The following is a 15629-nucleotide window of genomic DNA, read 5'->3' as shown; positions in this document are numbered from 1 at the left end:
ATTATTATTGGAGGCTGCCTCTTTCTGTAACACATGTCTGGGCTTGTCTCATGCGCACTATGAAAGTAAACGTATGACATCTCTTTATCATTAATATCACGCTCTGACACTCGTGCATTTGTCACATACCATTAGTCTTTTGCTTTCTATAACCAAATGCCTACGCCAAAAGACACGCATGCAGTTTCACTTGGAATAAAGGCTTGGGTGCTCCAAAGGCTCTAAAAGACTCTCTTTCAGTCTTTATGATGTCAGAGAGAGTGGAACATTGATGCCCCACCCGACCTATTATTCAAACCCTTTGTTTGTGAGGAACAACCAATGAGAAGAAAGATGACTTAAGTTGGGGCGCTTGTTGCAGACAGTGGATGAACTGACACTTTACCATAGTCCAGTATTTGCTTATACGCAAATACTGGACCATTAATAATGATGATGATGATGCTACTACTACTACTACTAATGCAAAAAGAGATGGTGAAAATGTGGATAAACTTTGACAGAGAGATTGGATTTCATGCAGGACTTGGATGAAGGGAAGTGGATTTTAAACTCAATGGTCTTGATGGGGCATAAAAGCACCTTTAAGTGGAATCTGTCCGGCATTGATAGCAGCTAGCCTCCCTCTCCATTTCCCAAAGAGGGCCAATCAAAGCCAGTGAGCCACGCCCTCCCTTTATCAATTAACTACCATGTGACAGCCAAACATCCATCACGCCGATACTTTTATTTTGGTGATTTTTTTCCTCCCGCGTGGACAGACAGTGTGTCAGAGGGCGGTGTGAGGTCAGGTTTCCACAGTAACTGTCAGCCTCCAATCCCCCTACAGCTGAACACCCTCATTCATTACCATGGCAGCGATGAGGCCCCGTTTCCCGGGGGACGAAGGGCGTGAGGGACGGAATGTGAGATGGCGAGAGAGGGAGTGAGAGGGCAAACAAGTTTAGTGAAAACACAGTAATCCAATATGGCTGCCATTGTGACACAGCTAACTGTGGCTAATGCTCGCTGCTTGGAGAGAGGAGATATAGTCGTGTGATGATTAACCTCAGCTGAGACCTGGAAGCGATGAAAGCGCTTGAAGTGAAACCGAAGCCTCAGTTTAGAAGGTTAATGTGTTTTATAGTGGATGTGGGTATAAACCACATAACTGGACTCTTAAAGGGTCATTTTACTTTACTTTAAAAAGGGAGGAGTTTTGAGGCTTTCCCTTCAGTGTGAGATTAAGAGAGTTGGTGACCTCCCTTTAAAAAAAACAAACAAACAAAACAAAAACTTATGTTTTTTCTGTTTTGTGCCGTTTAGTTACCTGTGCAGCCCACAAAGAAGGATGCCCATATTCCTGTGTGTGTGCCTGTCAGTTAATGATGGTTTATAGGTCAGACCTTGTATGACTGCCGTAGTGATTTTAATGGAAAATGACCAGGGTGCACATTAAGACATGCAAATGAAGCACTCAGACGCCCTCAGACTAGTGGAAAGGAGTTGACGTCTGAAAGGGGCTTATGATTTTAACCTTCCATGTGTTCGCAGACGTCTGCGTTGTTACTTCTTTCTAAAGTTAGGCTTCAGGCGCATTCCTCACACAGCATTTTGAAATGTGCTATGCTTTTCAATGCCTGATATAAAGCCAGTGTTTCCAAAATGATCTTTATCTTGTAAATTGTTCCAAGGCCGTGATGCATATTATGAAAAGGAGCTTTTGCCCAAGTTTAGAAGTGATGCCGGGGACCTTGTTTTGTACCATCTAGATATGCTGGTGTGATTGCTGTTAGGAGCACAAGGCAGGAAGCTCAGGCAGGAAAAAGGAAAAGATAAATATGAAGCCTGCGGTGTATTTTTAGTGTGTTGTCAGTTCAGTTAAACTGTGCAACTTAGGAGCACAAATAGTAGCTCAGGCAGAGAAATGGCTACATGCGATGCTGAGTTTTAACCAGCGCTCTTTTTGTCCTTCTCTTTCAGATCTCAGCAACCTCAGCTCTCCCCTGTTGCAACTCTCCTGCCCATCATCCTCTCCCACCCCTATTCCTTCCTCATCATCTCCTCGTTTTAGCCTCCCCTGCCCTCCCATCCTCCCTTCTCTTGCTCCCCCCCTCATCGGCCTCCAAGATAGATTCCCTCAGGAGTAAGGTTGACCTACTCAAACTGCCCCTGGCTCTCTCCACCAAGTCCATCTCCGAGCGCAAAAACCAACTGGGAGGCGTCGGCGAGCAACGCGGCACGGCGGGAGGAGGCGGGGCTCGTAAAGCCCGCTCACCGCCGACCCGAGACATGGACAACGAGTCGCAGTACTCGGGCTACTCATACAAGTCCTCCCATTCCCGAAGCTCCCGAAAGCACAGGTGGGTAAGACCCATTCAAGTAGGCACACTCAGGCTCATAACTTCATGTATTTGTTTCTGGTCTGTTGTTTGGACTGATTCGAATATTGGTTGGTTTAAATATTGGATCTTCAAATTCATATTGTGATATAGACAACATAATTATAATGAGAGCAACAACAACTGTATTTCTGTATTTGTATTTTTTAATCAAATATTTATGCAACTGCAGCAGTAGTCAGTCCAAGAGTGTAGATCAGGGATCTACAGTGTAGGGAAAAAGGGAAAATAAGTGCAACATGATGTCTCAGTTTTTCAACATGATAACAAAATGCTGTTGATAAAGATAATGAAATCACATCAATCTGCCAGAATGAATGAATGTGTAGGAAAAGCTATAGACAGTGTTGGGAAGGTTACTTTTAAAATGTATTCCATTACAGAATACAGAATACATGTCCCAAAATGTATTCTGTAACGTATTCCGTTACGTTACTCAATGAGAGTAACGTATTCTGAATACTTTGGATTACTTAATATATTATCATGCTGTTTACAACTACATGAATGTACTATTGCTGTGATTTATTACTGTTACTGAAGGTCCACGGCTCCGAACCGTAGTAAAGGGACCTCTGGCTAATACGGTGGGTTCTGTGTCGGGCTCGTAGCCGAAAACTAGCTTTACTTTGTTGTCTGGGTCACTTTGCTAGCCAGAGACAGAGAGAGGCGTTGAAAGGCTGCTCCAACGGAACTTATTGTTTTTGGAGGAAAACACGAACACGGTGTACAGTCGAGTCTTAATAGTTTACTTACAACTGGGCTCGTCAGGCTCTCTTCTTGGCTGCAGTGGTTATTATTATATTTACATGCTTCCAGCTCCCGTTTTTGCTTGATGACAGCTCGTACTTTTCCTTTTTCTCCCTCCCTCGCTCACAGACACATAACGTGTATGGCAGTCCATTCTCCCTGCTGCACGGACTACACTGCCTATGATGCTACATTCTTTAGAGCTATACCGGTAGCATTCTGCCTATTAGCTTAGCACAACAACAGCAAAAAGGCCTCTCTCACCCAGGAAACACGCAGAGAGAGAGCGGTCACCCTGTAACCATGGTAACCGTAACGCTGCCGCCTGGAACAACAGAACGTAGCTGTCAAACAAAACCCAAACAGTCCTGACCCGCCACAATATGAAACAGGGAAGTACCGCCGTGTAATCCATTTATTTCAACAAAGTAACTGTATTCTAAATACCACCTTTTTAAACGGTAACTGTAACGGAATACAGTTACTCATATTTTGTATTTTAAATACGTAACGGCGGTACATGTATTCCGTTACTCCCCAACACTGGCTATAGATGTCATGAAAATACAGTTAAGTCTAAAATCTATGCCGTCCTTTAAATATTCGAAAGCCATCCCATTGGGCCAGATTGAAGTCTTGGCTGGGCCGATTCTGGCCCCCCGGCCTTATGTTTGACACCCGTGGTCCTGATTATTATTTGAGTTTTTTCTTTTTCTGAAGGACACTCCCCAGTCACTGAAACTCAGCAGTGAACCCAAATCTGCAGCTGCTGCCTGATAAATCAGCGATTGTGGCACTTATATTAGTTAGAAAATAACAGTTTTTAAAGGTTTTGAGTTTATATACAGGTTTGTATCTGATGTGTATGTGGTTTCTAAACTCCAGACCAACACTAGCCACCTGAAAGGATAATTAATCATCAAATGTTTTATCACTTTGTAACAGGTAGTGACTTGTGAGGTTTCATAATCAAATTCTCCCTATAAGAAGTCGTCAGTAACAGTAGGGTGTCTGGTATGCAGCTCAAAAGCTTTACAGATGCTGTGGATGAAAACCACATGCTGAGATCCACACTAGGAGACATAGTGGCACATATTTTAATACTGAACACTCACACATCATACATCTATATTGAAAATAGGAATTATAAAGTATACTTACTCATACATAACCTCGTATAGAGCCAGGAAGACAGCTTTAATTCTAAACACGTCCATCAGAGTCACTACAGTGAACTAAGAAAGCAGTTTGCTGATTAACCACTCAAAGAAGCTGAGTGACCCCTGGGCTGCTTTTATACATGTTATCCAGGGAAACCTTAAGGAAACATTTTCGCTGAATCTGTGCGAACGTCTGTTTTCTTGATTGAACTTCAATTTTTTTAAGCTCCAATCTCAGTTGATAAATTGGAGGTGGTGAGCGATGGCAGTGCTTTTAATTTCCATTCTGGCAGTATCGTTTTGCTATGGTTTTGAAAAACACTGTTCACTGGGTAAAGGGGGGGAAAAAACTATGAGGGAATGAATCATTCTGACTGTTTTTAAATGAAAGGAAAACAGACATAATTCAATTAGTGACTATACCGAGGAATGTAAGACCCATTTCTTTGTTTACGAGGAATCTTAAAAAGTTACAGTTGTGGTCAAAAGTTTCATACGCTCATCATGAAGGTCACAGTAATTTCGGGCTTTCAACTTTTTCTTTTAACTGTTTTTTTCCCCCCGGGTGGCACCAAAGTACAGCATGTGTCTTTAATAAGTTGCTGGATGCACAAGTTTGAATTTATTTTGGAGTTTCTGTATTTCTCGCAAGGTCAAAAGTATAAATACGGGCTCGGATATAAACTTACGCTGACTTAAATCTTTTAACAAGTGGTGCTGAAGCTTCTACAGTGTCTTTTAACTCGACAAGACCAAGGCCTATAAACCTCTCATTGCTGATCATGATTGTGGGCAATTGGTTTCTTTTTGCAATCTGGTTTCTTTTTGCCAGCATAAAGAGGAATTGTTTGACACCACTGCTCAAAAGAATGGGGAAACCCAGACTTGCATAAGTTGGGAAGATCCCTTGTAGCCATTTCTAAACAATTCCAAATCCCAAGATCATCCGTTCAAACAATTGTACGTAAGTATAACTTATTCACATGTGTCACGACTTTGATCCAAAAAGATCCAAAACGGTCCCCCCTCAGATAAGAGGAAATTGGTCAGGATGTTCAGAAACAACCCAGGAACCACCAGGGCCCAAGCTTGACATGAACTAGAAACGGCTGGTCCACCAGCATCACTGCCCACAGTGAAGCTTGACTGAAATCTGCACCTGACCACAAGGCTATGGACATGATCAGATAAGATGGAGGCTGAAACATTTCTATTTGGCCTCAATGACAAAAGGTACGTTTGGAGGATTTCAAACCTAAGAACACGGTACCAAATGTCACGCATGGTGGTGGTAGCATCATGCTCTGTGGCTGTTTTGCTGTCAGTGGTGCTGATATATAGGGTGGGCCATTTATATGGATACACCGTAATAAAATGGGAATGGTTGTCATCATTGTTTTTCTTGTGACATTACCAATAAGTTTGATGTGTCACATGGCCCTCTTCCTATTGAAAAAAACAAAAGTTGTATCCAAGATGGCCAACTTCTAAATGGCCACCATGGTCACCACCCATCTTGAGGAGTTTGGAAAGTGGAATTATGAACAAGGAAGGCTACTTATGAAATCTTCAACTTCACATTAAATCAACAGCTAGAGGGTTGAAACTTGGACACATCTGGATGTTCTGACAGGACAAACGCATCAAGGCCGGTTTTGGAGGGAATAAAGGATGCTAATATTAAGATTCTGGAACAGACTTGCCAAAGACTTTAATCCCTATTGAAAATTTGTTGATTATGCTTAAAAACTGGGTCCATGCAAAAAAAAAGAAAGAAGGAAAAAACAACCAATTTAATTGAACTTTATCAGTTTTGTCAAGACGAGTGGTCAAATAACAAACCAGAATTATGGCACAAGCTTAATTCTGGTTAATGGCTATCAAAAGTGTCTGGTTGAGGTCGAGTTTGCTAAGGGACATTTAACCAAATATTAGTGAGGTGTGTGTGTGTGTATATTTGAGTTTGTGTGGATTAGCACAAAAATCTAAAATAAATAGTTTTCTTAAGCCGCTAAAGATGTTTGTTGTATAATGATTCCAGCCTGGAAAAATAACAGTTAAAAAACTCTTTAAAAGCCCAAAATTACCATGACATTCATGCCCACGATGAGTGTATGTAAACTTCTGACCACAACTGTCACAAAAATTCACCACAGCAAACAATCTGCTAAGACAATAAATAAAAATGGGATAACTAATAGCAGATTGTGTCATGGTGTAACATCATCACATCATTCGATGCGTCTGTGACTAATGTAGCCCTTTATGATATGATATATAATTTCTTTGTCTTCAGGGATCGGCGGGACCGCCACCGCTCCAAGAGTCGAGACAGCAGCAGTCGTGGAGACAAATCGGTCACCATCCAAACACCCGGAGAGCCGCTTCTCGATGCAGAGTCGACCCGCGGAGATGACAGGGTCAGTTACAGTGTTTTCTACTTCGTCATCTTTGACCTCATTTAATCACCAGTCATTATTCTAATTAATGGTTAACATTGTGCATATCTTATCCCACCAGTGTTTCTTAAAACTACAATTTGTTCAAAAAATGTTAGCGACTTTCGGTCCTTTAGCTGCATGTCACTAACATTGACAAAGTTGATAGGCTCAGATTACCCTGGAGCTGTACATGCTAAAATATTATGTTTAATTAAAGTCAAACACTCAGCTGAACTACAAATAGGCCTTTAAACCAAAACTTTGACCTCTCTACTTTATTCAGGTCAAAAAGCTGAATTCCCCATCAGTTTTCCTTTGTTATCCATTCAAAGTGGTCTCTCAGATTCTTTCAACAGCTCAAGTGTGTTTTCTTAGAGCCGTTAATCATATCGTTTCAGTCCTTTTCTGCCCCGTCAGTTAGCGAGGAGAGAGCAGGTGCTGACTTTAAAATAATCTGACTTCACTATTTAAAGTGCAGAGACGTGCTTTCATTAAGGAGCCCGAGGGGACGTATTTGTTCTCAGATGAAGTGAAGAGTCATTCTTAAAATAGTAAAGGGGCACTTGCATTAAAGCTTAACCAACCTGCAATCGCTCTTGGGACAAAGATGTTCAGCGCTTGAGCCCTTAGCTTCTAATTTTAAGTTGACGGCTTTTCAGCTGCTCAAAAAAGATTTTTAAAAAAGCAACAACTGTTCATTTGTGCTTACTCAGATTATAGTTGCCTTCCAACCAACCCTTTCATGTAAACATCTTGTGTTCATCTTGTGTTCAAACTCCTGTTCACACATACAATCCCAGCATTCTTAGCCTCTTGAAGAGGTGCAACTTAAGTCAAAGCTGGGGGTGAACTTAATATATTACTCAGCATAGAGATTAAAATGACTAATTGTTTTCTTTGTTGTGCAGGATGACAACTGGGGAGAGACCACCACTGTGGTCACTGGCACCTCAGAGCACAGCATCTCAAACGAGGACCTGACCCGCGTCACCAAAGATTTGGAGGAGTCAACTCCACTGGAGTGCAAACGTTTTGTGGGTCCGGCGTTGGGAGGCTGCCTGAGCTTCTTTGCTCTGGTCACGCCATTAGCCTTCCTCATCCTGCCGCAGGTCTTGTGGCGTGACGCCCTCGAGCCTTGCGGCACGCCCTGCGAGGGCCTCTACGTCTCCCTGGCCTTTAAGCTCTTGGTCCTGCTCATCTCCTCCTGGGCTCTGTTCCTCCGCCCTCCCCGCGCCACCCTCCCGCGCTTTTTTGTCTTCCGCTGCCTCCTGATGGTGCTGGTGTTCCTGTTTGTGGCGTCGTACTGGTTGTTCTACGGCGTGCGTGTGTTGGAGCCCAGAGAACGGGACTATAGGGGGATTGTGGAGTATGCTGCCTCGCTGGTGGATGCTCTGCTCTTCATCCAGTACCTGGCTCTGGTGCTGCTGGAAGTCCGACACCTTCAGCCAGCCTTCTGCCTTAAGGTGGTGCGGAGCACAGATGGTGCCAGCAAGTTCTACAACGTGGGCCACCTCAGGTTTGTGACACCAGCCGTGGCATTTAATTAATATCTTCACAGAATTGTTGTTTGTTACTTGGTTGCCTTCTAGTAACAAAATACGATAAACCTGCTGACAGGCAGAAGATTAACCTCATGAGTCCCAAACTCTTATTTGCAATGCACCACAGTGGTACCACAGACAGGCCTGTGCTCAGCAGCATGAAGCTGCAGAAAAGCTAAATGCTATGTCCTTACATGAGGATGCAGGGTCTCAGTTACTCTATGGAGTAATTTTTGCTGGCATGGATTGGGTCCTTTGTCTTTACAAAGGAAATCAATACAAAGTTGTCTTAAGTGGGTTTAAAATGTCTGAAAGTTGATACTTGGGTGTGTTCACGCTTGTATTTGAGAAGCTTTACAAGCTTTTTTCTCTGCCTGTGCTTTGAACCCACATCCTAGAGCGGGAAAAATGTATTTTTAAGTTGTCAAAATCAATCACACACAGATTGTTTTTTGGAAACAAACTGAAGGGGAAGTGTGCGTGCATGCATATCTCCATCAGGCCATTATTTTTTTAAACGTGAGCAGCATGCAGAGACATCACAACTTAAATCTGATTTCATTTTTCCTTTTTTGATGATTCAAGGATTTAATCCATCCCCAGCAGTCACACCTACATCGTGTACACGGGCATTATTTTAAGTAACTTTTGTAAGATTTCAGTGAAATATAAAAAAACGTGACACTGGCAGGACTCCATGGTTTTGGTGATTCTGGTGGTCAAGAACTGTTTAATGGAAATATAATATATGCTCAATTATTCTGATTATCCCAATGGACTTGGTACAAATATGCATATATTTCTTAGCATATTGCATATGTTTATTGTTGTTGAAACATTTCTTAGTTTCAACAACAATAAATCTATTAACTTTAAAGCGGAAGTGTCACAAAACCTAGGTAAATATTAAACTACACCAAAAAACAGTTTGGAAGATGTGAGGGGATGCATTCTACTGTCCGAACATCAGTGCATCTTATTTTAAAGTAATAGTTGAGGTGTGACATTAAGCGAGATCACCATCAAAGGCAGAAATGTGAGGAAGGTGCTGAGATATAGTTTACATTTACGTCTGTATTAACTGCAGCCTGTCCGCTGTGCAGTCAGCAGCTGTTGTTTGACCTGTACTTACTGTGACACTGACGACAGATACTCTGTGTTTTAGCATCCAGCGGGCAGCTGTCTGGGTTTTGGACCGTTATTACAGCGACTTCCCCGTCTATAACCCAGCTCTCCTTAACCTGCCCAAGTCCATCCTGTCCAAGAAGATGACAGGCTTCAAAGTTTACTCTCTGGATGGTAAATATAGTTTCGTCCTGGCTCTGACGTCTGTCTTTAATCCAAAAGTAAATCGTTTTTTCTTTAATTTTCGTTGCCGTTTGTTGGTCTACATCAGAAGCAGGTGGCTTTACAGCAAGAACGGGAAACATAAAGAACTCCTTAAACTACCTGTCTGAGTTCTAATGTGCAGTCCAATAATTCCCCCTTTGGTCTTACAGAAAACACCACCAATAACTCCACAGGCCAGTCCCGGGCCATGATAGCAGCTGCTGCTAGACGGAGAGACAACTCCCACAACGAGTATTACTACGAGGAGGCCGAGATGGACCGAAGGGTCCGCAAACGGAAGGCCAGGTCAGATACACTCCACGTTCCTCATCGGCCTCGAGGGCCATTTATCACCTGCAGAACTTTTCGGTTTTTCATCTTTGATCTGTTGGGTATGACACCACAGTCCTCTGTTACTCTAATAGGTTGGTGGTGGCAGTGGAAGAGGCCTTCACGCATATCAAGCGCCTCCAAGAGGAAGAGGTGGCCTCATCTCCCAAGCACCCCAGAGAGGTAATGGATCCTCGAGAGGCAGCCCAAGCCATCTTTGCCCCGATGGCCCGGGCCATGCAGAAGTACTTGAGAACCACACGGCAGCAGGCCTTCCACAGTATGGAGAGCATCCTCACACACCTTCAGTTCTGCATCACGCACAACATGACGCCCAAGGTGAGTCGTCAATAGTTCCAATACAGCAAACAGCCTAATTGATATTAAAAGATTTGTTTATTGGTCTTTGTGGGTTTGTTTTTTGTTTTGTTTTAAACATGTTTGAGTATTGATGGCTGTTTCTTAGCAGAATTTTCTACTAGAGAATCGAATACATCTCTAACTCAGAGGCGCCAAAGTCCCTGATGATAGCAGCCACTTGATACTGTTTTCAGTCTTGTCCTGTGTGTATAGATACTTTCTATTGATTATCAAAACCCTTCTATATTATTTACCATAAGGATGGTTTTATTTATTAATTTATTGCTATTTAAGCCCAAACAGTCCCTCATTGAGTGCAGATGTACCTATCTTTACTCCTGAATACTCTCTCTTTTTCGGACACTTTCTTTTATTTAAAAAACAAAACAGCTTCTATCAGTTGCTGTCTTATTCACAAGAGGTCAACACACTGGATCAATGTGCATATTTGATCTGGTATGGATGCTCCTTCCATCCCAACATGGCCCGTCCGAGGGATTTGTGCTTCCTTTCGGTCTCGAGAGGAGATGCCAGGGATCTAGTGTTAGCCAAATATGTTACCACTGCATGACAGAGCCACTTTGATTAAATATAAAATAAATACAACACAATAAGGGGATCTTTGCCACTACAGAAAGGCAGAATTATTGTAGGATAGTATTTATTTTATTTGTTTTAGCGGACAGTGTAGATCAATGAAATGATCTTCAATGCCGCATCATTAGTGATGTAAATGTAGGTAAGTGCTTCATGGTGTTTCCTTGGTGATTAAACTCCAACATCCTCCTTTTCAGGCTTTCCTGGAGCGTTACCTCACCGCCGGCCCCACCATGCAGTACCAGCAGCAGAACGGTAGGGGGCGCCAGTGGACTCTGGTGAGCGAGGAACCGGTGACCTCAGCCCTGCGTCAGGGTTTGGTCTTCTCCCTGCGACGCCTGGACTTCTCCCTTGTTGTCACGGTGACGCCGCTCCCCTTCCTGCGGCTCGGGGAGGAGTTCATCGACCCAAAGAGCCACAAGTTCGTCATGAGGCTGCAGTCTGAGACCTCGGTGTAAAGGCGTCCAGTAAAACGTCTTCTTTTTCCTACACTTTCCCCTTGTGCTAACTCCTCCTGGATCACTGATGCGGTGGGACATGCGGAGGCCATGTGGTCTATTCTCGCCCAATCATTTCCCCTCTCATCAACAAACAAACCATTCAGAGAGGAACATCTCTGCGGGCCTCATCCTTCCTGTTTTGTGATCATCACAGATGCTTTGCGTCAGACTGTGATCAGCTCAACGATTGTTCAAACCCTGGAAGTAAACCGATGCCTTGACCTTTTCTTTTCTTGACAATGTCTTTACGGCACACTGTAAAATTCTTTGCTCCTCTAAACGGGGACTTTTCCTCCTTTTGCCTCTTCTTTTTGCTGTAACCACTGGACTAGTTTACCGTGCTGACTCAACACGTAAACACCAGAGGAAGGGGATTACATCACATGTGTCACTTCCTCTTATTTGTGTCTTAAAAATCAGTCCAACTGGATTTCAGCTCTGACTGCAAACGCTGATATACCACTGCCCTCTGGTCCCCTGTCAGTCGTTGTGTTTAACATAAGCAGGACTGTTGTTGTTGTTTTTTTTTACATATATATGTTAGAGGAGTGACTTTTTAACTTTCAGAATGTAGCATTTTGTGCAGTGAGTTAACATGTTCTCTCTTGTGGCCTCGAAGGGCCAGTATGTCCTTTTTTTTAAAAAAAAAATTTATGTGACTATTAAGCAAAATGGAAGTACATTCCTAACTCACTGCAACTCCAAACTGTATGTTCATGATTGTTTAAATATGCAGCTTTAGTTTATTTAACACTGGTACTTTTACTATTGATGTCACCGTTTTAGCAGGACGTGTTACAGAATAAAAATGACATTTTCACCTGGTATTAACTGAGATTCTGAACATTACTTGCGTGAGGATCTTAAAGTGTGAGCTTGACGGTGTTCTGAATTTTTCATACTGTCAACAAATCCAGCAAAAAGACCAACAGTGCACTCGTCTCGGGTGTCATTACTTGGAATCTATTCATTGCTGCTACTTCCTAAGAACAACTCATACATGCATTATGCTGTTATTATTCTTTTTTAACTCATGGATACTATGTTTTGGAAATGTTATTCATGCCTAAGTAGTAAGTGGATTTACTCAGTGCTATTTGTAGCTGGTTACTTTTAGATACAATTGAGTATTTTTGGCAGCAGGATGGCGTGAGTGGAAGAATAAATTGCACAGCAATGGAAAAACTGGAGCCAGTAACAGGCCGATGCCACTCTTTACAGAGTAAAACATTTCTAATATCACATAATGGCTGATATTTTCAGAATATTAGATTCTTTAGTAAGTTATACTCGCGCTTTATGTTCTGTCTGCTAGTCAGAGTCTCTCCAATGGACAAACTAAAAATATGTCTTGATATCAGCTCGTATCAAAGCAACGTGTATGCTGATACTGAAATATGTGTACTAGCGGATTTTAACCTGATGTATCGGTGATCTTTTTTTTGGGGGGGGGGGTTAATAATTGACTGGGGGTATTTTTGGTCTTTTTATGGCTTTTATTTGACAATATGAAAAACAAGAGTATTACCAGCCTCACTCTTTAATGCAAATGCGATCTGCGCGTCCGATATGTTGAAATGCTGGTAGAATCTTTGCATTTTAAGCGATAAAATCTGCAGATTTTCTGTGACTGATTGGGGGGGGGGGGGGGAAAGCATACTCTGTGCTAAATTCAAGTTAACTGTTTGTGCAACCATGTTTCAAGAGTTTCCTTAACAGATACCGACAGAGTTGCTGCATTATCGAGGGTATATTTAGATTCTGCAGAAGAAGTTCCGCCTGCACACTAACTCTAAGCCACCCTAATAATCAGATAACAGCATTTTGAGTCACTGTGTGCAGGCGCTCATCTGTCATAAAACCTCAGTCCATCGGAAAATGCCCTGATTATTAATATTGGAAGCGAAATAATAGTGTATTGTTACAGTGTAATACCAGGTGTAAATGTAGTCAGTCTCACACTTCTTACACAATTAAATGAATCCAGATGTGGCAGCTGTAGTTTAACTATGAGCTGGCTTATTGTGGTTTTATGGGTTGTTTTTTTTTACATGCATATCTACAAGAATCCCAAACCAGACATGTGATTGTAACTCCTCTCTGCAGCTCCTCTGCAGCAGTAGCTTATCACCGCCTCGCCTTGTGCCACGAGCTGAAACGGGCACAGTGAACATGCTGCCTATGACCTTTCCTCAGCCTTAGTTTCCAGATGTGGAGGAGCAGCAGACTCCGACTCCCCCACCCCTTCGTCTGCAGGTCCCGATACTTAACCCGATGTTTCCACCCCACATGCTGAGCCACAGAAACAGACAAAAGCAGGCTGACTGTTTTTGTCAAATGCGGTTTTAAAAAGTCCTTCGCATTTCTGAAAAATGAAACAAACAAACACCAGGTCCGATTTGTTCGATATTTCATCTGATTTTTGTAAAAAACAAACAAACAAAAAAAAAAACAAACGAACAAAAGAATGCATGCATAGATTTATTTTGGGCTCCAAATCCTTTTTATAATAAGTTGTTTTCTATCATTTTTACGGTGCCTAAGTTATGATGATGCAATTTTCAGAATGTAAAAAAAAAATTGTAGATCTGTGTTGTATTTTGTTCTTTTTGGTAACTGTAGCTTGTATAGTGTGCTAGGCTTTTTCCATTATTAAACCATTTATTACTTACAAGTCTCCTTGTTTCCTAACTTGCAGCATGGGGAACTTTAGTCTGTAAAGCAAAACATGTGACTGAAGCTAAGAAGCAAAAGGAGCTGAGACTTCTTTTTTTAATGTGGTTGAAGAAAATTAATATCTGCATTTGATCATTTTGGTTTGCTTTAATAAGAATTTGTTCTTGAATGCTGTTACCAAAGGCCGATTTGGGCCTTTGGACGTGAACAATTTTCACCAGTTTTTCACAAGAGTTTTAGAGGAACTTCTGTCAAGTTGGGGGATGGCAGTGCGGTAGGCGTGTGGTTTCATAGCTTCAAAACGGACAGAGAGCCACTGACTTCCTGTTCGCTGCTTCTCATCTCTGAGTATAAGACACCTCGCTGACAGCCTACAAGGGGAAAAACAAAGCAGATCAACCATCTTATCTTCAGCCCACCCGGTAAGAGCACTCACTGCTCTCTTTTTGATCCTGCTCTAGTAGGAGTACTTTTGAGATACCTGTGGCATTGAAAAGGGATGACACGGAGTTAGTGTCTCTTAACATTTTTCTTCTGGCTGTGTCGACGATCGCGACTAAGTGTGTGTTATGTGTGTACAGACAGCATTGAAGGCATGGATATATGTTTTATCCTGGATGGTATTCTCATCCTATATGGCATCATCCTCACCGTGCTGTACTGCAGACTGAGGGTAAGGCAAACAGGAACCGCACACACACAGATCGCCATGATGGACTGTAGAAAGTGTACAGCTGTTCCTTCTTCCTTCTAGACAGTGCGTGAAGGAAATGCAGTTAAATGCAGCAGTTTGTTTAAAGTTGCTCTTTATGTTAGGCTGCAAAAAGTATAGCAAATGTTCTGTTACTCTTATAAAACTTCCTCAATTTCTTTAGATAACTTTTTTAAAACTTGTGGTTCCTTGTAATAGCGTACGAGCATTCTTTTGAGTCAATTATCTAGAATCATTTTACATCCTCTTCAACATTTCACATGATTAATAAACTACAATGGGAGTCACCCAATCACATGCTTTATTTCTTTTTTGACAGATGCATCCGTCCAGCAGCTCATCTGGCAGTTACCCAGAGGTAAAATTAAGTCTGTGTTATTGCGTAAAATTATAAAGAAATGGGGAATTTAATATAAACAGAAGTGTGTGTATAGAAAAGGGTTTTTTTAGCGTGTCAAAGCTGTTTTTTCTCTGTAACATCATAGTTCAGCTTAAACACCAACCCTTTTTTATAATTTCCTGTAAGCAAGCTGACCACCGACCTATATTATTTATACTCTATGTATGTCGTCACAGTTTCCATCAGTGTTTTTTTCGCACCAAGTAACAGTGTCAGATCCCACTTCCTGTAAAAAGGGGCTAGATTTGCACATTACTCATATCTCAAAATCTTAGAGTAAATGAAAAAAAAAGAAAGACTGCCAAATGCCAGTCAAAGAAGCATCCAGTTATTTCACATGTCCAACACGTAGTTGAAAGAATTGCCCCTGAACGCACTCTTGATCATGTCTTTATTTCCATTCACACAGAAACAACCCGCCGGGGGAGGCATCTATGCGGTGAGACTTCTCA

The 15629-nt window shown here is 42.0% G+C and overlaps 1 protein-coding gene across 1 annotated transcript; it reads left to right on the top strand.

Annotated features, from left to right (window-relative positions):
- Positions 1-1968: 1968 nt before the first annotated feature.
- LOC102795188 (vang-like protein 2) lies at positions 1969-15135 on the top strand. The gene is made up of 9 exons (XM_006792354.3): positions 1969-2342; positions 6588-6711; positions 7641-8248; positions 9439-9572; positions 9773-9908; positions 10028-10271; positions 11087-14487; positions 14647-14738; positions 15097-15135. Exons 1-7 carry the CDS (start codon positions 2272-2274, stop codon positions 11345-11347), a joined length of 1578 nt encoding a protein of 525 aa, XP_006792417.2. The 5' UTR covers positions 1969-2271; the 3' UTR covers positions 11348-14487; positions 14647-14738; positions 15097-15135.
- The last annotated feature ends 494 nt before the right edge of the window (positions 15136-15629 follow it).

Source organism: Neolamprologus brichardi, chromosome 18, assembly GCF_056152115.1.
Source record: "Neolamprologus brichardi isolate AB-2024 chromosome 18, ASM5615211v1, whole genome shotgun sequence".
Taxonomy (NCBI): Eukaryota; Metazoa; Chordata; class Actinopteri; order Cichliformes; family Cichlidae; genus Neolamprologus; species Neolamprologus brichardi.
The sequence above is the reverse complement of the archived record's forward strand: the minus strand, read 5'-3'. Positions and strand labels throughout refer to the sequence as shown.